This window comes from Orbicella franksi, chromosome 7, assembly GCF_964199315.1.
Source record: "Orbicella franksi chromosome 7, jaOrbFran1.1, whole genome shotgun sequence".
In the NCBI taxonomy this organism is placed as follows: Eukaryota; Metazoa; Cnidaria; class Anthozoa; order Scleractinia; family Merulinidae; genus Orbicella; species Orbicella franksi.
Window position 1 is genome coordinate 23,933,332 of NC_138151.1, and position 25,594 is coordinate 23,958,925.

General features: G+C 37.9%; 1 protein-coding gene across 1 annotated transcript in view; it reads left to right on the plus strand.

The window, feature by feature from the left end:
- The window catches only part of LOC145492438 (igLON family member 5-like), a 40,386-nt gene extending 16,032 nt beyond the window's left edge, over positions 1-24,354 (plus strand). The window contains exon 3 of the mRNA XM_081471884.1: positions 24,053-24,354. Coding sequence (XP_081328010.1) covers positions 24,053-24,354 — 302 coding nt within the window. The remainder of the gene's footprint in view (positions 1-24,052) is intronic.
- Positions 24,355-25,594: the final 1,240 nt, after the last annotated feature.

Below are 25,594 nucleotides of genomic sequence, written 5' to 3' on the forward strand. Positions count from 1 at the left end.
CGTTCAGTTCCAAATAGAAATACGAAAAATTAGCCGTTGTGGTTCACGTTGTCCAGAAAACGTAGAATTTGATCATTTCACGTTGCTTTTTTCAGGGGGTGGCAAAGAAATGTACCAAGACTTATAACGCACGTGCACAGCCATTACTCTGTTCGTTGTACCTTTTGTTTGGTGACGTTCTCGTTGTCGTTGCCGTCGTGTTTTGCGTAAGTTCCCTTTAATGATACACAAGAACCATCAAGCTTTAAGTTGGTGGTACGTTTACAACATGCAGCGTGGTTTTAGTAAACAACCAAGCTGAAGATTTTATTCATTGTAAGGTTTGGGAGCATACTATCCATTTTTTTTTTTTTTAAATAAAACTTCGGCAAATTAAAGTTTGTCTGTTACTGGCTACGGCTCCGTGCTTGGATTGACTTGACTGTTTTGTTTGTTAGTCATAGCAAGTGATGTAATTAACGTGACCTTGGTTATCAAGGGTGAAAAATGTACCGATGGGGAATACAATCAACTATGGGAGAAACTCAGCAAAACGGTAACTGATTTGTTTATGTAAGACACGTGTATGTCCAAACCTTATTACGCAGTCACCCTGAGGAAAAACTGAGCAAGGCTCGAGACCGTTAATACATAGTGAGTGGGCAGGTGAATTGGCAGACAGGCTGGGCGGCAGTCACGCAAGTAGAATCTATATTATGCGGACCCGCTCGGGACCCTTGCTAGTGTCCGCTTACTACAGGGTGTCCAATGAAAACAGGATCTTCAAGAATTGTTCTTTAAGGGGTCAAATAATATTCCTTAGTATTAAAAGTCTTTGAAAGTAGTAATTACGTTAGTCTAAAATTCTTATAAAAATACCTTTTCTTATCCCGGAATGGTTTACGGCAAAGGCCTTATGCCTTAATATGTTTTACAGTAAGCAATCTTTCAACGATAAAAATTAATTTGTAACTTTTAAAAACAATGGTATTTAATATCTAAGATTTTTCTGAACTCTTAAGGTAAAGAGGCCAAATTATTAATTAGTAGCCGTAACATACAAGCTCTCTAAAAACAAAATCGAATGATAAAATGTCGCATTTTTGTTACAGCTCTATTTTGTCGACACACTTAAATGACCGATCTAATATATAGATTTAGGCCAGCCTAAAAGCGGAGCTCCTCAGTTATTTTTCGGAATGTTGCTACTAATGAAAATAATCCAACATGTATGACGTAAATTGCGAATGATTTAATAGTTTCAGCCGGAACTAGTATTACATCAGCAGATCGAGGTGTAAGATGGTGTGATTATGAAATATAGAGCCATGATTTCAAGGATTTCTTGGAAGCCACCAAAAATCATGATCACAGAACAGAACTGTCTTCTGTGCTTTTTGGTGGCATTTCGTGTTCTTTCCCACCTTATTCAGAAAGACAAGGCATTGTTATTAATCATTATATTCTTCCTTAGTTAACATGAGGACTCCCACACAAAAGAAGTTTACGCATTTTTTTGTTGTGGGGACTGATCGAAATGCAGTGGTTACAATATACTCAGTCCCTGAATCTCTACCAAATGAAATCTCACAAAAATACCAAAACAGTATACATATGTGAAAAGTTGGAAAGTTTTGTTTTCTAACTTGTCCCCAAAGATACATTTAGCCATCTTCACTATCGTATGGAGTCTCCTCCTGCTGGAAGGGTTTGCAATAAGCAAAATCACTCTCGCATGAATGGTACTTACGATGTTTTTTTTTTTGCTGGTCATGAATACTTGCATAGGCTTCTAATAATAATTTTATTATTCAATTTCAAATTGATTTGTTCTTTTTCTCGACTGGCATTGTGGACTACAAGAGCTGTTATTGGGTTCCATTAATTAATTTTGCTATGATTAAATTATACCAAGAATTGTCAGTAAGCTAGGAGGAAGTTATATTATGTACATGTATTTTGTCTGCACTACACAACCAAATGCACTCCAAGGTTATCAGGCACAGGTACATTTGTCAGAAGAGCCCAGCATATCGAAGATATGTTTTGATTGACACATCAATTAAGATAATTTACAGCAAAATGGATAAAAAATACATCAATATCCTACATGCACCAAAGCCAGACATGGGGTTATAAGGCAATCATTTAAACAACAGATTGAAATAATTTATAAATTAGAGAACACTATTTCTACAACAGAATGGAACAAATTAACCTTATCGGACATTGCGAATGGCAAGGCTGTCTGTAGAGTGTCACAAATTTCTCAACCCTTTCTTTCTACAAAAATGCTAATCCTGCAACTTTGCTTAAGACCCAGTTCTCCATTTCGTGTTGGCAAAATATCAATTTATGCCATGTCCAATGCAGATTATCACAAAATTGATTTAAAAGCTCGATAAATATCATTTTAAAGCCAAAAAGCCAATTATTTAAACCATGAGTAAATTATCTCTAAGAAAAACTGATTAATTTAAAAGCCACTTAAAAATAATTAGTTAATATGTGTTTCTTAATAATGTAATGCAGTGTATCTGTCACAATGTTGCAGCTATGATATTACTACAAACAGGATGGGTTGCAGAACTGAACCTCCAAGTCAGTTTATTCAATGAACTTGGTGCACAATCTATAATCCCATCAAGTTGTCTGTAAATACAGAGAAACCAAACAAAGCATTACAATCATAAGTAATGAATTACTGAACTCTTTTACATGTATGAACAGTGTATGTTCCATTAATATTGGGGATCTCTCAGAAGCTGTATCCATGATAAATTAATTTGTTCCCAGATGCATTTCTTTATAGAACTTTTCACAAATTAATATCTCTGTCATAACAGTGATGTCTGTGTTCTACAACAATTAGTACACAGGAAAAATACACTCAGTAAGATATTGTTTACAATAAAAATCAATGCCTATAAGCAATCATAAGGACCTTAAATTTATATTTCCTCAGAAATATCTCACCAGGACATGGTTGCTTTGAAAATCTTTGATGTTTTAATACAGGCTCCCCATCTGTAAACTGTTCATATATTGACTGACAGGAACAGGCATGTAATTCCTTTCTTTGATATACAGTGTACTTCATTGTTAGTTGTTTACTGAGTGTTAGTAGTGAATCAAATGCTAGGGGTTGGTACTCCAACTTTCACTGTGGCAGGCTCTGCCCTGAAATACAAAGCAAATTTACAAAACTGTTATGAACTTCGCCACTTGCTTTCAAGAGCAAATGCAATTTGCTTCAAACAAGAAACCGGAACATTGAGGGTTACAACAATGTGCACAGTCCCAATCACAGGGTCATCCAGGCTGTTTGGTTGTACATATAACTGCACAACTGTATATGAGTTCAGCTTCCAGAAGAAAATCAGAGTTTGTCAGGATAAATACTGATGTTCTTGCTTACTCAATGAATGAATGTGCAGTTCCAGAAGATATTCACACCCAACACCCATTCATGGCCAGTCTTTAGAAATTCCAAATTAAAGTATCAGGAATCAAGAGCTCTAAAAGAGAAAAAACCTCCATGTAGGGTATGAATCTTTTCTTGACGAAAACAATGTCTGAGAAATCATTAATTACAAAATAATGTTTAAGAAACGTCTTACCTTTCAGAGAATTTTTTAATCTACACTGTCTGGCCAGTTCATATATTTGACAAGTTGACACTGGGCGTGTTTTTAAATTTGTGCCCTTCAACATCACATACTGTACTATGTAGTAGCACTGGTCAACTAAAAACAGCATAATTTGGTTAATTAATGTACACTGTACATTATTAGGTTGAAATATTGGTGTAGATTGTTGCACATCAACAGATACAAAAACTATTTGCACCTGAATCTTAACGAGCGAAAAATCGTGCATGAGACATTTACATGTACATGTAACAGCCCTCCACCTCAGAACCATCACAGATATGATATGATATTTTTAAACTCTCTGAAATTTCAGATTATTCAAGATTAACATATGCACATACATCATCTGGGGCAACCCCAAAACACTGAATTTGGAAACCGAAATCCGGAATCCAGAATCTGGAATCCGGAATCCGGAACCAAAAACCAGAATCTGGAATCCAGATATTATGAATGATGATAGAAATAATTCACTTCAGCAATGTCTAATAAATAAATATGAGCAAAAATTATTTGTTGTTATTTATTTTCTTGGCTTTACTTCAGCCACAGACTTTAATTGCTCAAACATTATTGACTACTTCTGAACATCCCTTAGCTATATTTCTGGCCCGGTTGTTCAAAAGCTGCATAAAGCTATCCATTGGGTACATCACTATCCAGTCAGGGTTACTGATTTTTTGGGTGGATAGAGTTACTCATAGCCTGCGAGCAGGCTCTAGTATCTGTCTCTAGTGTCTGAGCAGGCTAAATAGGTGTCTAGTGTTTTTCTGCATTGGCATGTCACCAAGAGCCTTCATGCGGCTTTGCCACTCACGCCCCCAGCCCAAACACGAGAGCCTGCTCATAGGCTAAGTTACCAATCTTTTGTTCAAGCTGGCCCTGGTGAGAGCCTGCTTCTTGTCTAGATCAAATTGCTCTGAGAAGACTGGTGAGCAGCACATTAACAACAAGCTATTATAGGCTATTGCAGTGAGTTTCTGGCAGTCTTTTAGCATCTTTTAACAAAATGTGGTCTGATCTGTTAGCAAGTGAGAAGCAGACGGAAGTAAGTGTGCAACATTTTTACAAATTGTTTTAATATGATGGCCGCCAAGAATATGAAAGGCTGATTTGTCACAGTATCAGTGTGGAAATTGCGTTAATCTGGAATTGGTCTCGTATCTGTTGGAAAAATCAAATTTCATATTTAGACCAGATGGGTTAGCCTTTGGACTTCGAAAGTGGGGGGCGTGACCGTCAATGTACAGGGGGCTGCCACTGACGGATATCCTGTTCTCTATGACAGTTTCTATCTTGTTCAGTATCTACTAGACATAAAGGATAAACTTATACTCCCGGTAAATCGAAGATCACTTATTAAACAAAATGGCAATTACCAGCAAGCTTATTTTAGACACTCTCGAGGTGCTTGGAATAAAATTAAGACGCACTTTACTGAGATTCTCATAATCATAGCCCTCACTAAAAATAACGGTTGCACGATTTCAACAGACGGGGAATTTTTGTTTCAAAAAAGGTTAAGTTTGAGGTCCTTTTTACTTGGCAGCTTACTTTTTACAGTCGAAAAGCTAAGCAAAACAATTTTCGTGTATTTGAAGAACTTATTTTCTTTGATTTGTGGATTCCGGTTTCCAGTTTCTGGATTACGGTTTTGGGTTCCAGATTCCGGATTCCAGTTTCTGGGTTTTAGTGTTGCCCCATCTTTAACAGAGTGTTTGCTTCACATTCAGTTTACACATGGCTGTTATTCAGCCTAGGCAGACTTATAAGTTTTCCTTCAAAAATATATTGCAACAACTATTGCATCCTTCATTACCTATTCTTGTGATGAAATGACACAAAATCCAAGAACAAGAAGTCATAAGCATAAAACTAACTTACGTGGTAGTGTTTACAGTTCCTCTTACTGTCTGCATATGCCGTCCATAAACTGGTGCTGCCTAGACAATGTACTCATTATTTTTCTGATCACACCTTTTAAAATGTCACTGTTATATAATTTGTCCTGAAAAAGCAATACATGAAATGTTATGCCTTTGGCACTCACCAAATACCTTTACATGATGTATAATGTACACCATATCAACATTCACAATTCTTTTTACTCTCATTGTAACTCTTTTGTTTCATTTTCCCTCACTTGAAGACAGGACTTCCACATTAGGTGATAATTTGCCTCTGGAATCTCTATGAATTCACAGGGAGTGATAACAATTAAATCGTGACTAATTTTAGCAAAGGAGGCGTTCAAATGTCAGATTTTAATGCTAAGTTTATACAGTAACTTTACGCTACTCTTTGTATATGCATATATAACCTCTCAATTATTGCACCTATAGACAGAAGGTGTGCTGGGGGAAGAAATGTTCTAAACTCTCTGAACTTTTCTCCCTTACCTGTAATAGGATGACCATTATGAACTACGGTTTGTAAACAACACCAGCATCAGGTTATGTATACACATGTATATTTTGTTGTCGTCTGTAATCATAAAAAAAATAAAAAAAATAAAAATCCTCCATAAAGTTCATACTCAATAACACTGCTACATGTAGCGCTGTTACTGGAATTCAATTAAGTGAAACTGTTGCAACAGCTCTGTCAAAATTGTTTCTAGCAGTTAAGGCAGGATAACAGAATATACATGTAGCACACAGCAAAGGCTAGAGATACACACATGTTAGTTATCAGTTAGGATTTGGTGAGCTTCTGTGCTGTAGGTATGGTGGAAAATAATAGATTATCAGAAATGAAGGTTCCTGAGACATTTTGACAGCACCGAGAGGAATTAATATATAAATTCACAAAAGAAGTTCTTGCCCTGTCCAGTTCTCTGTAATAAAAATATAATTTACATACAAGTCATTTATTATATATGGTTTGTGTTTAAAGCCGATATAATGCACACTCTGATTGGCCAATTCCAGTGCATTATTTACATTTACATGGTATACCTCAGTAAAATCATAAAACATTGCGTGCGACTAAAATAAAAAATATAAAAAATAAAAAATAAAAAATAAAAATAAATGCCTAATTCATAACAATTTAAAATACTCAACACTAAAACGAATGTAATTCTTTACTTGAAAATTATTCTCCCGTAATGCCCATGGGCCAATTACAGGCATGCTAAAAAGTCCTAACACAAAGTAAAGGGAAATTAAGAAAACTATTGCTTTTTTCCGGAAAATTGTAGCGACTGAAGACAATGATGGAACACTCTGTCTTCTCCGCAGAGGTTGATCAACATGGAAATGTATGACAAGCAGTTGTACGCAAACGTTGAAGATTTGGTCGTGTAAGAGAACTGAGGCTCCTTTTCATAGTAGTAGTGTAGATTACAGGACTGACTGACTGTATAGACATTGTAACAGTTACTCCCATAACTCGTAAGAATTAGTATTGTAATGATATATTTTGGCTTTAGAGTGTAGATTTTTAGAAGACATACATTTAGTTATAAGCCGTTTTTTGACACTTACCCAAAATTTCCTCAGTACAAAAAAAATGAACTTGGATGGAATTATTTCCTTGAGCTCGCGAAAAATAAAAGATTTGTTTGGTCTTGCTTTTATACAAGAAGAATCCAGTACTTTGTCAAAACTTTTCCCTGATAGGCTGGTGTCGAAGGACTGTTGCTTGTTCTAGTAATTAGATTCTTACAGAACGATTTAAAAGGTATTCTGATCCGTCGTAAATGATCGCTTGTAATCAGTTAGCCTAACGTCGTCGATGGGATACAAACTGAACGTAGTTATAAATTCTCAGTTCTATGTTATTAGTTCCGTAATTATAAGTTCATTACCTTATCACCTAAAACTGAGAAATATCGCGGCAGGCTCATAAGGAAGCCGCGCCGATCACCTCTGCTAGTGTCCCAAAGCGAGCATTATTGTCTGAATGGTGTTGTAGTTAAAGCCCTGACTAGTATACAGGCGGAGGATGTGAGTGAAATCACACCCTTGGCATATTTTATTTCATACTTTTATTCAGTAAAACATATACTGGTTGTGCAGCGCTTTCGAGTGGTGTACCATGGAAAATCCCAGGAGTCAATTCCTCTGTTTACACACAAGCCTTTAGGAAAGTGTGGATACCAAGAAAATACACGTGAAAAGTGGGATATCCCACGAGAAATTGTTGCATAACTATTTTATACCATGCCATAGAAAATACAGTGGCCAACCCAATTAATTCAGCCTACAGTGGAAAGATCGAGTGTAACATTGTTGAGTATTCAACGGCTTTCCTGTTTTCTGCTAATTGACTGTATTTCCTATGGCATGGTATAAATCATAGATATTAGCCTGCGTAGCAGTCTTTTCCATTTCCTTTCAGGCAAGCGGGAGTCGCGCGAGGGCTCGGGGACAGAGGTAACAAAAAAAATTAGTGGCAGGGGGGAGGGGCAGGGAAGGAAAGGAAAAGCCTGCTAATCCGATAATTGCCGTGTTTGTTAGTGCTCAAACGAAGTTTGGAAGTTTCTCTCAAAAGGAAGGATATTTATCTAGCGAAAATCTGTTCAAGCCTTGTAACAGAAAAGATATTGGTGGAGTCGTGTTAGCCGAAGTTTTGAAAAAGATTGGCATTTCCATCGAACTTGACGAAAATTTTTCAGATCGCGTTTGCAATCCCTGCTCAAGGAAAATCCGCAATCTGGGCAGTCTGTATACTTTGATGGAAGGAATATCACAGAAAACTCCAGAGAAACGGAAACAGTCCACACAAAGACTGTATGTTTGGAGAGCGTACTTCCGATGAAAGAAACAAATCTCCGAGTGGGAAGGTCCAGCGCATGAAATCTGCGGGGAAAATTGCTTCATTGTGAAGTAAAGCTGAGTAAAGTGTTGACAGGCCAAACACGACTCATAAGCTTGTGGCGTGAAAAAGACTGACGTCTAGTTATAGTGACCTCTAGTTATAGTTTTGCTCTCAAGAGTATATCTCTTAAAGATTTTCCTTTTTCATACGAGATAAGTGGAGGTTCTTTGAATATTTCTCTAAGGAATGGTTGGTTTTGAATTAAAAGCCATTTGCTCATCCATATGTTTTTGAGGTTAGGCAACGCCGGGTGGTATGTTGTTACAAAAGGCAGAATTTTCTTTCGCACTTTAACGGTTTGTTGTAAAGCCGACTTCCGTTCAGAATTCGCTGTCAAACCCATTGATCTTGATTCTGCTATCTGGCCTTCCGTTAAGCTTCGAAGAGGACAGATAACTAAAATACAGGCCGAGTCTTTTGACATATACTCTTTGACACGAACGAAGAAGTGAAATATGGCACTTTTGCCAAAACCAGTTGGTAAAACCGCCAGAACATCTTTTCCATTGAAGAGGCTCTTAACGGCAGCCACTTACTCTGGTTTTAGAGAAAACTTTGGCAGTTTCCTGAAGAGCACATTCAAAAGAATTATCTTCGACTACGGCCATATTTGATCTGATCTGAGCTCTGCAATTGATCTATTGCGCTGTTGACATTGATCATTTTGATTGACGCGCGATCGACCAATCGTTATGCCTAATTGTCTCCCGTTCGTGGACGAACGACGTTCAGTAAAATGTATAGGCTCAGCAGCAGGCTTTTCCTTTCCTTCCCACCCCCCTCCCCCTTGTTCGTAACATTTTGCTCTCGCCCTATGTGTTCGCGCGACTTCCCCTTGGCTGTCGCTTTCTCCCGCTTAGAGGAAACGGAAAAGACTGCTAAGCAGCCTACATAGATATATACACAGCTGTGTACTAGATTTCTTGCTGTATTTTAGCAGAGTAGGCTAAATATACTAAGCATTTAGAATAGCTGTTAATTTAAAGAGAAAGCCTTATTGTTGGGTTTTTGAAGTTTTTCCCGGAGTCTATTTTTAACCTAATTAAAATTTGTGGTTCTTTGTCCGTCCTAAACGTGTTCCCTTTTTTAATTTTTTTTTTTTTTCAGTCCCTAATTTTCAAGTAAATTTCGTTTGCTGCATAAGAAGAGAAAAAAACCCTGACACACTGAACGTTGATTATGGTTTGAGCCCTGTTCCTTAGTACAATTAAGGTAGTACTTAGTCCCAGTTGGTGTGAACCGTCGGTGAATTCCTGCTATTATTTATTCCACTTCCACCATTTTCATTCCCCCATAAGGGAAAAGCGAAACCGGAGACTGAATTATAGATTGGTTGATTCATTGATTAAACGACATCTTTTTCGGTTGATATTGGAAAAGATATCACTTTCCGGGTAGCCAATAACCTATTGTGCAAGTATTGCACTGAAAATGAAAAGAAAAACGAAGACCGGATCACATTGGTAATCAAGGCGTGCAACATTGCTCTCTTAAGTTGTTAACATCTAATGCGTAACAGGATATTCATGCATTTTTTTTACTTATCTCTGTTATCTTTCCTGTGCGCTGCTCTAGATTTGCACATTTCAGTTTCTCCGACATTTTGTGATGTCAATGCTTTGTTTCGCGAGTACTGTTGTAGAGCTCTTGTCTAGTGTAGCACAGTCACGTTACGTATTTTTCCTTCACTACACAACCGAACTGACGCACTCAAAGGTTGAGGCATGAGCATCACCTGAGTCTTGCAATGCAGGCCGGCCTCGGGAATCTACCATGAACATTGCAATACGGCTGGAGAATAAACGAGAAAAATAAATTAACTGAGACGTCAGATATCAAGAAACAAATGGTGGAAGTCTAGCATGCTAGGCTCTAATGGCATTCTGCATAATACAAAAAACGAGGCATCGCCGTATTGTTATTGTTAATAAAATTTCCCAAGTTTAAGATGTAAAAAAGATTTTCATGTATATTAATTAATACTCTCCATACTTCACGTCAATCTTTTGTTTGGGTACGCCACTATTCACGCTTTTAACACCCCTCTATTAGATGCTTTGTAAAAATTTGGACGCGAACTTTTCACGGATATTCTTCTCCTTGGAAGTCAAGAGCCAGGGTTTGTACCCTTTTTCAGAGACAAATTTCCTGGACTTTTCTAGGACTCAGATTGATTTTTCTAGGACTCTTAAATTCACATTAACCTTTTCACTCCCAAGATATCAATGTTAGTTCCGTGCGATGCTTGTGGCAGGCCACGGTAAGGTTTGCCCGGGGTTTCTTTTCCTTTGTCGACGCAAAACGACAAATTTGATTGACAATTTAATCCACGTCACAGCTGGAACTAATTTCGAAAGATTCTGCGATTCTGGCAAGGAGTACATGTAGCTTGTGTACACAGTGTAGCGCTCGAAGCAACGTGTACGTATTCAGGAAATAAACGGAAGGTAAGACGATTTAGAAAGTGTTTCGACTTTGTGTATTGAATTGAACTGTGAAAATTGCATAGAGTTCGCCGATCATCCGTTGCGTGTTACGCATCGAACCAACGAGTTCGTTGTTCACTCGGCCTGCGAAACGAAACAAAGAGTTCAGCAAGCGAACCTGCGTGTTCATCCGACCTATGTGCGTAATGCTTAGTCTAAACAAGCAACACATTGACTCACGATATTCATACGATATTCATACGATATTCACAGATATCCACACACAATATTCATTGAATCGGCGTATTCAAAAATCAAGGAGTCCATCACAGTAAACATCGACACCAACCATTTCAAAAATTCGCTCAAATATTTGTTGGTTTGCAATTGAAGATATTTAAGCCTCGAAAGTTTTACTCTATCAAAATTGTCACATTTCAATCCATGAGTCGACAATCATGCCACGAGTATGTTTAAGGTTTTGTGTATTCTTGCTGACATTGAGCTTACCAGTACCTGTTTACCAGAACGCACATGCAAATAGTGTTTGGGAGAAGGTTTATTCCGGTCGATGTTTATTTTATTTTCAGTGTTCCACTGTTGACATTTATAAATACAAAGGGAAATATTTGTTAAGAAGAATTCCTCATGCTTCTCATGGAAGCTTTAATCCTTTCGTTATCTCGAATGAACAACCACACATTATCAATGGGAATATACCAGTTGCGTTTCGTTGCATTACGTTTTCTCTCACGCTTCAGTTCTTCTCCCACACAAAAGAGCTCCTAATGATATAAAAGGCAATCAGTACTTTAGCCTGTTAATGTTTTAGTAGATTCGTTACGTTCATTGACAGCAATACAGCCCTTCACAATATTTTAGTCTTCAAATAATTAAAACGTTGCGTTACCATTCATGTGTCAAGATTTTCTGGCAGTTCTCAACTCAAGTGATATGGCCTCATTAGAAAAAAAATTCCATTTTCCACGTTGCAATATTATTTCACTTAAACACCATGCACACTCTCAACCGGAAAGAAGAAATAGGAGCCGGGGAAGGAGGCTCTTCTCACACAGTAATTTTCCGCCTACCCCATTTTCCGGTCCACTACAAACACAGTGACCGATTCTTCAAGACTTTCTACAGTGGTTTCTATGGCTGATCTAAGTGATTAATCTTGGCACTTTATTGTAACTTCACAATTCATTCCAATGCTACGCTCCCTAGCCAAAGCATCCCTCGGAATCGCCTTTAGGCGTCTTGTTGTCCTTACTGTCTGCCATTCTTTTCATATTTTTTACTTGAGTTTAACAGATTTCCGGAACTTTCCAGCACCAGTAACCCTTTCCCAGAACTTTCCAGTCCTGGAAAATGCCACAGTAAAATTCCAGGACTTTCCAGTGGAAAACGCCGCAGTAAAATTCCAGGACTTTCCAGGTTTTCCGGGACCCTTACGAACCCTCAGAGCGCTTGTTGCGGATTCAGCATTGCACGAATTAGATGAATGACGACAAATAACCAAATATATAGGTAAGACATTTTCTCGAGCCTTTCATTTACAATTCGAGACAAAGAGACTGTTTTAAAATGAAAAATCGAAACACAAACTCACGTGGATCGTGTTTGTTAATTTTGGACATTGCCTCGTTTCTTGGAGGATTTTGTGTTTTGGCGACTGGGGACGTCGACGTGGTAGAGCCAAAATACCCTTGACGACACCAAACGAGCCTGATATGGCACCGAAGAGTACCAAAAAAGGCACGATTATACTTACCGCACCCGAATTTGGCCACAAATCCATCAACATCAAACCAGTGACTTTGCTACTACGAAATATCAGGACAGTCGACACAGCTTTTGATTACCTAATTGTGGATTTGGATGAGGTAATCGGGTTTAAATAAACATGACACTGTCATTTCTTTTATGTGTGGCGTTTTTGAGGTACTATACTAATAGTAAATTCAACAAGACTAAGAACGAGAAGCCGGCGTAACATTAGATGTAGCTTTCAAGGATACATTTTCTTTTCAATAATGAAAATTTTAAGTTGTTTAAGACTGAAATAAGTTGTCAGGGCTGTGCGGTAGAGGCTCCCGGATGCCACAGGCGACAAACGTTTGTCTTTGGGCGACTGCAAAAACTTACTTTTTTCATATAAGCTTAAGTGCGGAGCACCCAGGATTTCATGGTTAGGAACTTTTGGGCTCCTTGTAATTTTTTTTTAGACTACAGTCTTGGTTGTTACAATCAAAGAAACTTGGATGAGTAGATTTCAGCAAAATACATTAACTTGCTTCTAAGGCTGGTTAGATTTCCAGTTCACAGATTCCTTAAATCCGGCTTTCTACCATGGCTTCCAAGGCTGGTTACTTCGAATTTTTGATATTTCATTCCGCTAATTCGACACTTTCAAAGCAGGTAAGACCAACATATTTCTTGAAAAGTAGAAATTTCAGTTCAAATGGCATTCAGATTTTTGCTCTGATATAAACTATGAATTGTTTTTCCACACGAGAAGATTTCGTTCTACTTTTACGAAAGTGAATCATTCCTAGAGGGCATTTTCACGTTTTGAGGTATCTATTTTATCAACAGGATGGAAACTCATCTGGCAGGGGGGTGGGAACATATTCCTGACACCCACAATTCTCTGCTTTATTGTCACGCTTCCCGTTCACTTTGTAAATAAATTATCGGACGAATGAACCATGGCGGAAGTTACTGCAAGTAATTTCTGGTTCTTGGCAGTTGCTCTCATTTTTCTTCCTCTTGCAGGTAAGAATCGTGTAGCTACCTCTGTTAGTTTGGATTATAAATCTTAAGACACAGTCTATAGATTTCCAGTTCACAGACTCCTTAAATGCGCCTTTCTACCATGACATGCTGGCGGTAATTTGAAATCTGACCTGTCTTAGTTAACTCGCAATGCAGCACATGCTGCTAGATTATGTTTTCATAGTTCGCACCTTTAAACAATCTAGGACTTGAAATTAAGATCAAGACGACTGAAATTAAATCATTAAAGCTACTACTGATCTTTTATAATTCATCATCAAGCTAGCGTCAGTACGGACGCGTGACTTGAAGTATCCACGCTTACATTTATTTCACTTTTATCGACGTTTTCCGGGCGCGATTCAGCGTAGACCAATTTAAGTGGTTCGACACAGTATTGATAAGGTCCTGTATTCATTTGTGTCTTGTTTGTCTGATTTTATTTTTATTTCTGTTCACTGAAGGCGTTCGTGCGGAAGCGTTATCCATGAAGAGCTGTCTAAGTTAGAGTTCTTCAATTCGCGAATATTATGGAACACCAGAACTGTCTTATGATACTTTTTTTTTATTATATTGGGTGGTTATGTCATTATATTTAGTACTTATGTTATTATATTCGGTGATTAACTCAATACACTCGGTGTTTATTCCATTATACTCGGTGCTTATGTCTTTATATGCGGTGCTGTCTTCATTATATTCGGTGCTTATTCCATTATATTCGGTGCTTCCCTCGTTATATTCGGTGCTTTCTTCATTATATTAGGTGCTTTTTTCATTGTATTCGGTGCTGTTTTTATTATATTCGGTGCTTTCTTCGTTATATTCGGTTCTAACTTTGTTTGGTGTTTTCTTCATTATTACGGGTGCTAACACTATTATTTTCGGTGCTCTCTTCCTTATATTCGGTGCAAAGGCCATTACATTCAGTACTTCCTTGTTCGGTGATTACTTTATTATATTCGGTGCTTACTTCATTTCATTCGGTACTTTCTTCGATATGATCGTCACCAGTCTTCGCAAGGGGCCGTACAATTTGGAGGTAGTCTGGGGAAAGCCGGGAAAAACGGGTGTCACGAAAACTCAGACCCCGAAACCTCAGATCCCGAAAACTCAGACCCCTCGAAATTAAAAACTCAATTGTTATCACCTGAATTGCTCTACGGTCACGCAATGTTACTAGACAACAGCCACAATGGGGCGTAAAGGTAAAAACACGTAAAAAACACGTAAAGGTCGAACCGATTGAACCGCCATGTCTGGTCTCGAAATGTGAGCGAACGAAAATTGAAAATTGGCGCGAAGGCCCCGCCACGAGGTAGATTTAATAATTAACTAAACCAGGCGGTATCATGAAAATAAATAAATAAATAAATAAAAAATAAATAGAAGTGTTTGGTTTGAAACTTACTGTTTCCTGTAAGAAATATTCACTATTCCCGTTATAAGTTGTAACGCAAACTTGGCTATCTCTATGTACTCTTTTTTTTTTTTTTCTAAATGTTGTTAATTTCTGCGGGTTGCGTGCCGACAGTCACGCAACGCACATAAAGTCAAAAAGCAGATTGCGATCAAACGAGTGTGTTTCAGAGAACAACACATTTTTTTGCTGCATACGATTGCATAAAAAAAGGACTGTTTTGAAAAACAGTGTCGGCTGCTGTTCTAAACCTTGTTAGTTCTTCACTGTTTGACCGACGCGACAGCGATAAACCTGAGAAGTTAAATATTTGTTTTTCACTGTTCGATCGACGCGACAACATAAACCGGAGAAGATAAACATCTCGCCCCATTCTGGCCATAGAGCAATTCAGGTGATAACAATTGAGTTTTTAATTTCGAGGGGTCTGAGGTCTGGGTTTCCGGGGTCTGAGTTTTCGTGACACCCGTTTTTCCCGGCTTTCCCCAGACTACCTCCAAATTGTACGGCCCCTCGCGAAGACTGGTGACGATCATATCGAAAAAAGCACTGAATGAAATGAAGTAAGCACCGAATATAATGAAGTAATCACCGAATATAATGAAGTAATCACCGAACAAGGAAGTACTGAATGTAATGGCCTTTGCACCGAATATAAGGAAGAGAGCACCGAACATAATAGTGTGAGCACCCGTAGTAATGAAGAAAACACCAAACAAAGTTAGAACTGAATATAACGAAGAAAGCACCGAATATAATAAAAACAGCACCGAATACAATGAAAAAACACCTAATATAATGAAGAAAGCACCGAATATAACGAGGGAGGCACCGAATATAGTAACATAAGTACTAAATATAATGACATAACCACCCAATATATAATAAAAAAGGGTATCATAAGACAGTTCTGGCGTTCCATAGAATATATACATTTCGTGTCATTATACGTGTATGTCACGCCATGCTTAATTAATATGATTTTTTTTTTTTTTTACTGTGAACATACTATATGGCAAAGTTGTACGTAAAAACCTTCGGCTAGGAGTAGAAAGTTAATTAAAGTGATTTGTCTGGTGAATTAGAGCATGGCAAGGATTGACCAAGATCGGCAGGTATGTTTTGCAGGTTGCAGGTTGCAGGTTGCAGGTTGAAATTTAATTATAACTGGAAAACCACTGGCACTAAAAATAGTTAATAACCCATATACTCGTCAGGGGTTCTTACATAAAGTAGCTCGCGTCTTTCACATGGTGGAAACACGATCGATCCGCCATAGGTACTTATCGATCAACACGTTGAGACCAGTGAATCTCTTTAAAGCCATCTGGATGGCGCTCCACAGATGTTTCAATCGATTTCAGATTTGGCTCGGGTCTTCCCTCAGCAACAGAAGATTGCCACCACAAATGACGCGAATAAATAAAGAAATGAGATAACATAAGATTTTAACCGACGGAATATAACAAGCTCAGTGTGCTTTCATTTTAGTACTCAAAGGGAAGAAACCAAATTCAGCAGATATTTCAGATGATATTTTAGATGTTTCTTCAAAACAATAATTCACTGCAGGCTTAGAATCATAGGAATATACTCTCCTCCCATCGTTTTGGCCGGTTTGGCACTTAGGTGGAGGCCACCTTACCGAGCGATTGTTAACAGCGTCATGTAACAGTCACGGTAAGTCTACCACCTGTACGTTTCTTTTAAGTGCCAGCAGTTTTCCGGTTAAAATTAAATTTCAACCTGCAACCTGCAACCTACAATCTGCAAAATATACCTGCCGGACCAAGCTTGTACGTTTACGTTCTCAAAACACAAAGTATTTTTCGTTCTCTTTTTGGAGTACTCGAGCTTTTAACTCGTTTTTTCATTAATTCATTCCTAATCTTAATTAAACTAAGTATGAAAGAATAACACTTTTTTTGGCATTGGCTGTTTGATTTCCCAACAATAGTAATTATGTCGTTGGATAAGTGTTAGCTTCGAAGAAGGACAATTAGTCATGATTGTGGCTACCAATTATTAGAGCCTACAAATGTTTACGCCAAAAAAAAAAAAAAAAAAAAAAAAAAAAAAAACATACAGCGGCAAAAGACTGAGGTCAACAAACACTAACCGCAGTGTTCAAAATTCCTTTCCTTACTCTTGCTTTGGAAGGCTAAAGAACGGGAACAGAAACATTGATGACAAAGGTATTGCTTTGACGCATAAATGTTATAGGATATGGAGGATGCTGGTACAGTTTAAACTAATGTAACCCGAGGCCAGAGAGAAACCTTTTGCTGAAAATTGCTGCTTCAAAGTTTTCTCTGACCCTACACAAAGATGATAATAATAATAATAATAATCCTAACAATAATAATAATAATAATAATAATAACGATAACAATAATAATAATAATAATAATAATAATAATAATAATAATGATTTTGCAACGAAATTTATTTCGCCGGCAAGGCGAAGGTCCAAGGACCTAGACAAGAGTCACTCTAAGGGGTAGCGAATGGTCCTTCAAAAACCGTGGGTCTCACAAAATTTTTGCCGAATTTCACGAGTCTCGCAGTCTGGTCTTTTTAGCGGTTATGTGCGTCTCGGAGTCAGCTCGATTTTTCCCCAAAGCTATCTTGCAGTGTCTATTTTTACGCATGACTTATAGAGTCTCGAGGTACCCATTTTTATGTAAGCTTAAATGACGTCTGAACGTCTTGGCATCTGAACGTCTCGAGCTCGCATTTAAAACACTTTTAAGTCTTTGTCTCGCAATTGAAGAGGTCAAAATGTCTCAGGCTCGCAAAGAAAAACGCTAGTCTCGGCTTTTCGCTAAGCCTCCCATTTACCATTCACCATCCGTTAAATCGGCTCCACAGACCTATAGCGATGTGAAACCTTAAACAAATTGCACGATAAAATGATTTCAGGTGATTTTTGTTTAAAATAAACATCACATTCTGAAGTTACTTTTTGATTGCCATTGTAGTCCTTTGCTTTGATCTTATCTTTAGCTTTTCATAGCTTGCTTGGCAGCCGTTACGACCCAAATAACGGCTGCTAAAGAGATTAGGCTTGTCATGCATTTCTCTAACTGTAAGTGTTCCTTGGAATTACAGTTTTAGCACGACTGCAGGGTGTAACTTCCTTGGCAAAACCAGAAAAACCGTAAAATGCATTGGGCAAAAAAATCTGAAAAACCGCCATCATTGTTGTCAAAAACCGAAAACCAAAGACTAAATTGGAGAAAACCCGCAAATCGCACAAGACACCTAACCCGGAAAAGAGCACTTTTTAAGTGCGAAAACCGAAAACCGAACCAAAAATTGGCCAATTCCGCAAAACCGAAAATCTTAACGTCCCCCTCCATAACGGGAATGTTCGTCTGTAAGATAGCATAGTGCACGTGCCAGGTTTTGCACAAGACTCAAGTGACGATTCCGTGATGTTTATGTACACTGTTCGTGAGGTACATGTATGTTTGGTTGAGTCTACATGTGCGTGTATGTGTGTATACAGTAAGAAAACTGAGAAAAATTTAATGATGCACATAAATTATTCCTGTACTGTACCATGTGTAAATGTACATTTTGAGAAGTGGGAAAAGTTGAGACAGTTGTTCGTTCTCTCCAGTGTACAGTCCAGTTGGAAATCATAAAAAAAAATAATACCTTCACGTGCCCTTTTCAGTGTCATTGCAGCAACTCCACAGTAAAAAGGGCTAATCATTTCCACTAATCACAAGGTCTTACATGTAGGTGGTAGGCGAGGTTAGGAGAAATGTTTCAAGGAAGATCTTTTGGATATGGTGATTGACTACTTTAATCATTATCCCTTTAATTCGTGAATGCACGCATATGATCATGTCGTTCTTGTACAGTAGAGCATCTTCGTTAACATTTATCTTTGTTGTTGCTTGTGTAGACTGTGTACCAAGTTTCACCAGTTGACCTAACAATGGCAATACAGTGTATCAATTGATAGGGGAAACTGTGTCCTTGTCATGGTCTTACAATTTAGACGGAAAAGTCACTAATGAGAGAGAATGGACATTTGATATCGACCAGAGGATTGCAACTGTTCTGTCTTCTGGACCAGTTAACATAGATTCAGCATATACGTCGAGAGTTGAAGTGTCAGGAAATACACTCAGGCTATTAAATATCAAGGAAAAGGACAGTGGAAACTATATATTTAGAGTTCAATTCACTACTTTTAATCCTCTGTGGATAACAGACCAGGCTGAACTAATTGTAGTTTGTAAGTTTCCATATCTTTACCCTTCCTTACATGTTTATATACGTACAGTGCAACTGAAAAACTTCAGATGCCTTAGACTTCGGTCAGATTATGTGTTAGCCTGACCCGACCACTTTTGGAATTGTGGTAAAAAGCCTACAATACATGTAGAACCTACATGAACATGTACCCTCTAACTAACCCAGACTGTTAATGAGATTTGATGTCCCCCCTCATGTAGTTGAACCAAAGATCACACATCAAGAATCAGGACCCATCACCATAGATGAAGGAAATACGAGAACTCTTTTATGCGTTGCCAGTGGTAACCCCAAGCCATTGATCACATGGTATAGAGACAATGTAAAGGTTCAAGAAGATGCAGACAACTCCAACTTCACAATAACATTAGCAAAGAAGAATGATGCAGGAAGATACAGTTGTGTTGCTGCTGTTACTGCTCCTGGTTTGGGTATTAGTACTGCAGACTATACAGTAAATGTGACAGTGACATGTAAGTAAAGTTAATTTTATACTTAGCTTCATGTATATGTTGTACAAATGTAGGTCAGAATTAAATTCAGGTTAAAATGATTTTAACCTACATGTAAATTGATTCTGAATTTCTTTTTTTCTCCTAACTCTGATTATTCATGATCCTTGAATAATTAGGGTTAAGAGAAAAAGGATTTTTGTTCAACCTGAATTTCATTTTGACCTACAACACATATACATGTACATATGAAAATATAGACCGGCTGCAGCCAAACATGGCAAAATATAAAAATGTTCTCTGGCTAAAATTATTTAAAAAACACAAGCTTCCCACTGTCTTTAACTAGAGTCTTCAATGGGCAAAATGGTACATGTACAATGTATAAAGGCGCTAAAAATTCAAAAATATATAGTAATAAAAATACAATAGAGTAAAATTCCGTATAATACAATAGAATATAAAATTATGGAAGAAATTAAAGATTTTTCGTGAAAAAGAATGCTATATTGTCCCGGAAGTAGACAAAAGTTATTGTCCGCGTTGGGAGTTGACGAGGTATATAAAGTGGTTTATGTACGATGCGAGTGAGTTTATTATTAATAATTCTTTGTTATACGCGTACCTGTAAGTTAGCTACTTTGTACAGGTGCAGGATTCAGGATAGTTTCAATGTGTATAAAAATATGAACATGTGTTTTTAAGGTGGCATTTGTACGGGATGACTGGATTAGGATCAAAGGTCGAAGATCATTCAGATGGGATAAATAATGAGAAACAACTGAGTGTGGGATGGTTTTGTGGGATGATACATTGTATGTGATTTCTCACTTTTAGTCAGAATTCGAAAGTTGGGGAATTCAAACTTTTAGTTTCTTTTTTGTTGTGGGCTGGAGACCTACTCTCCAGGAAAATTTGCAGCATAAAAGCGTCATGAAGATATGATTGATTAAAGCCTGAAAAAAAAAAAAAAATTCACGCCTGAACGGGATTCGAATCCATGACCTCTACAATACTGGTGCAGTGCTCTACCAACTGAGCTATCAAGCCAACTGGGCGCTGGTCACATTGTGAGTTCGTAATATACCCGTAGATGTTGAAGAATGCAAATGAATATATGAAAGATCATACAATTGAACTGAGGAGAAATCATGTCTTCATACCCTTTACCGCAGTTCAAATATATGATCTTTCATATATTCATTTGCATAAAAGCATAATGTACTGCACATGCGTTAAGTGTAAGTGAGGTTTCAGTCTACAGATATCTGTTGGAAATTAGTTATCAATAGGTTTCAAAATTGGCTAAAATTAATAACTACCAAGCCAGAAATTCTTTTTACAGGAAGTAAAAAAGACTTCTATAAAGTCTGTGTGTAATTGGTCAGGAAAGAATGTCTGGACACCAACGTGGCCAAAAACTTACCTGAGTGTTTTGTATAAAATGTACATTGTACTTCATGGCACACTGTGAATTCAGATGTTCTTACGAAAAATCCTGTATTGATTACAAGTGATAAATTAATAAATACTCGAGACTAACCACAAACCACACAGCTATATGATTATTTTGACGAATGTACTTTTTAACATGTTTCAAAGAAGCATGGTGTGCCAACAAGATCCTTATGACGAAAAGCTACTTAAGACTATTTTTCTAACACTGCACCAGTAACAGGCCACCAAAATTTAGTCTTAGCTATATTTATTTATGATAACACTTGGTATGTGAAAAGCTAACATGTTTAGAAGTTAGGGATCTGCGGTTAATGCCATATACACTGTACCAGTATGCAAAATACATACATGTACATTACAGTAATATTAACTGTACAGCTGTATCACAACATGACATCTTAATAGTATTTTTTTTACCTGTATGAAACAGATCGGCCAACTGTCACAAAGTTCACAACTGGAACGCCAGACAATACTGTAGTGGAGGGCACTACAGTGACTCTTACATGCAGTGCAAATGGGTATCCTGCACCAACATACACCATCAAGCGACAGAATACGCCAGTAGTAAGTAATGGAGGAAAATTTGAGATCCAAAATGTACAGCTCAGTGAAGAGGCTAATACGTACAGCTGTGAGACACAAAATGCAGTAGGAAGTGGACCAACAGTGCAACTACAGATTACAGTATTGGGTAAGGCCCAGGATTATTTGTTGAATGTGATATTAAACAATCAACCAGTGTTGGGCATAATTTCAAATCAAATAATTTGTTTCATTCCCTCAGAAGTGACGTGGTATTGTGTTGACCTCAGGGGGCGGTAGGTGGGGGGAACTACAACTATGTATATTTAGTATGTGTTTACTTACTGGTGATTTACAAGGGCTACATGTCAACCTGAAACATTTGTCACACACATACTATAATAATTTTGTTCTTGTTCAATTATTTGGAGTGAATAAGCACAATTAATTTTTTTACAAACCCTGACAAAATTGCATGGGCCTGAAGGGTGAGTCCAATTTGTAGTGTTTGAAAAATTTACAAGTGCTTAGTTATTCCAAATTGCATCAGAATAATTGTGTGATACGCTTGAAAGATAGCCGTATTGGCATACTTTGGCTTTACATAAGTTATATACTTACAAGGCCGTGTGCAGGACCCATCGTGGGAAATTTAGGAAAATATTGTGAGAACTTCTAATAATGTTGGAAAATCTTTGTGTGATTTTTAGCAATGTTAATTAATCGGAATTATTCAGAGCATCTCCCTTAAGTCTTTGGCTATCTTCAAAAGACCTCATGAGAACTTTGACCACCTTTTAAATTCCTCAGACAACTTTGCTATTGTGTTGCATTACTGTTACACTTGAACTGCAGTACTCTTAGCTAATCAGTCAAATAACTTTGCAAGTACATTTAATTGGTACTATTTATTATAGCAGAAGTATATCACCTAGAAGCGTCTAAATTCTCTTTATATGCTCGGAACAATGCTGGGGTTTTTTAGCCGACCACTCAGAGCCACGAAAATTTTTTTGCCCAAATATGGAATCAGCGGATTGAAGGCAAGCTTGTTTAAATAATGGCGGCCTTTTGCAGTATAGTGTGTTTTGTTTGGCCGAACAAACCTGACGGCTATGGATTTAGTTGCTTTCTTGTTTAACAAGAGGCTCAAGTTTAAATTTGAGATAGTCGCGCGATTCGCAAACTCGAGTGACTACTATTTCAACGTTATCAATCACTTATTAATCAAGAAAGCAATTGAAAATGTAACCGACGGGTTATACATTACAACGACCAAGGTACCTTAAGAAAATAGTCTGCGTTTGCCAGTGATCGAACCAGTCATGTGAGAACAGCGGTTTTGATTAGCCGAAAATTACGCTCAAATTTCGTGGATTTGAATAGCGCCACAATCGCGCAAAAAGAAAAAATGAACTTAGACACTAGCCAATCAAAATCGTCTGTTCTAATGACTAGCATTCGTACTGCTCCAGCAGGACTGGTCAGGTCACGAACATGTACAAACTGGAATTATTTGATTCGTGCTGTGATTATATTAGTATTCTCTGGTTGCCACTGTTTCTCGTTTATTGTACTGTAAGCTTCCTTTACAGTTACGTTTTTCCCCACGTGTAAATTTTACTTATAAATAAGGTAGCACTGCTCGCCACAACTAGATGACTGCTCGAAAACCAAGTTCCTGGGCAGGAACCTGTTGTGATTTACCCACTCGTTTCAAGAGATCTTATTTAGGCGTAAACAATTTCGCAGTTAATAATGGATCCAAGGGAAAGGCCGCAAGGCACGTCCTTCGTCCTGTTCAGAGCAATAATTCTCCCCAACCATCCCTATTCTAAGCACTTCTTTATCCGTCACTGCTTCGCCTGCATTCGCATTAGCTCTGACGTCAGATTTCATATTCTATTCTATACTTTGGAAGAGAGGGCACCCCTCACTCCAATCCACCTTGTTATCAGACTCTACATGAAAACGCCAACAGGAATTCTTCAGCGATGTAATACCTCGAAAAGCATCAAGACCTGTCTGAACGTCAGAGATTCGTTACTGTGCGTAATTATATTATTACATTATTCATCATCATCATCATCATCATCATCATTATCATTAATATTATTGTTGTTGTTTTTGATGTTGTTGTTATTATGGGTTTCTGCCAAGCTAACTAATGTCAGCCCAGATTTTGCTTGAAGGATCAAACATGACTTTGTCTTGAGATTACGTACATGTAAGAGTAAAGCTTCACTGTGTGCATGCTTTTATCAGTTCCAGCGAGCCTTACTAAAGTAAGTCGTGACCAGACTGTGCGTGAAGAGTCGAACATGCAGTTATTGTGTGAAGCAAGTGGTAAACCAACACCAAACATCACCTGGACCAGAGTGCTGGGGGATGGTAGTAATGGTGAAGTACTGCACCAGGGTGTCACTTGGGATTTTTCAAACATCAGCAGAACTGGCGCTGGAACATACCGCTGTACAGCTTACAACGGATTTGGAAATCCAGTTGGCTACCAAATTAAAGTAAATGTAACATGTAAGTATTTTACGTGTCCGAAACATTGTTTATAAACAGGAAGAGTGCATCCTGGGATAACAATCAACCAAACACAGTTCATATATTTAATGCAACCAATTTATCTGCGTCTTGGACTTCTTTGCCATTTTGGATAAAACTTTTTGCAAAAAACCTAGCTTACAAACTTTACATGCACGTGTAAGAGGTCCCTGAAATAATAATAATAAAAAAACCCTATAAAAAATTCCCCTGCAGTCTTCCAATTCTGTTTCTAAGGACTCTCAATATATTGTAGTTTTGACGTTTGACCACAAGCAGCATTTAATGTAGGGGGAGTAAAAAAACGAAGTTATCGCAAAATAGCATAAATCAACGGAAGTACCACAACTATTTTGTTCAGAATCTGAATACTTGGGTTTTCTGGATACAATCTATATTCTTCTTGTTTAATGAAAAGACGAGTAATTTCGTAGTCACTACCTTTCGGCCGTCGTTACTTTCGAACCGTCGCTACCGAAATATACACTGACATTTTATAGGCTTCTTTAGGAGGTTCCTCCCTTCGGACGTTAACTGTTTCTCTAAGATTACAGTCTTCCTCGAGCTTCGCTCTTAGAAGATGGTTCACTTCTCCGCCCGGCAGAACGGACAATATCCGCGGACAAATATCGGTGCCTGTAATCCATCAAATATTTTCGCTCGCGCGCTGTTTGTTTAACGCGTCACGTGACTGAATATTCCCCAGCTAAAACTGGGAAATATACGAGCGATATTCCCCAATTTTCAAGACCGCGCGTGTTGCGAAAAACATTTAAAGGATAATAAACACAATAGCCGCCATTTGGCGGGAAAATATGCTAGGATATTCAAGTCCTTGGACATTATCTCTTCTTCAAAGCTCACAGTTTTACTTCAAAAAACAGATTATGTCCGCATACAAATATCCGAGCATATTTCCGCCCCAAATGGAGGCTATTGATTTTATATTTTCGCGCCAAATAGAGGATATTGTTTATATGCTTGCGCGCCAAATAGAGGCTATGGTTCATTTAAAACTGGCGTTCCTAAACTGACTGCTGGAAAAGCTGTAACCATAGTTAAAGTTGGGTTTGTCAGTTTTCATTTTCTAAGCCTCTGTCATTAATCTTATAGATCCTGCCAAGGATCGGTCTCACGGATTTCCATGGCGACACAAATCACGCCAGGGTCACGCAAAAATGTCATGCAACTTCAAGATCGATACTTACAGTGTCCTGTGGTCCTAAACGACAGAGGTCCGTCCAACAAGCGGCC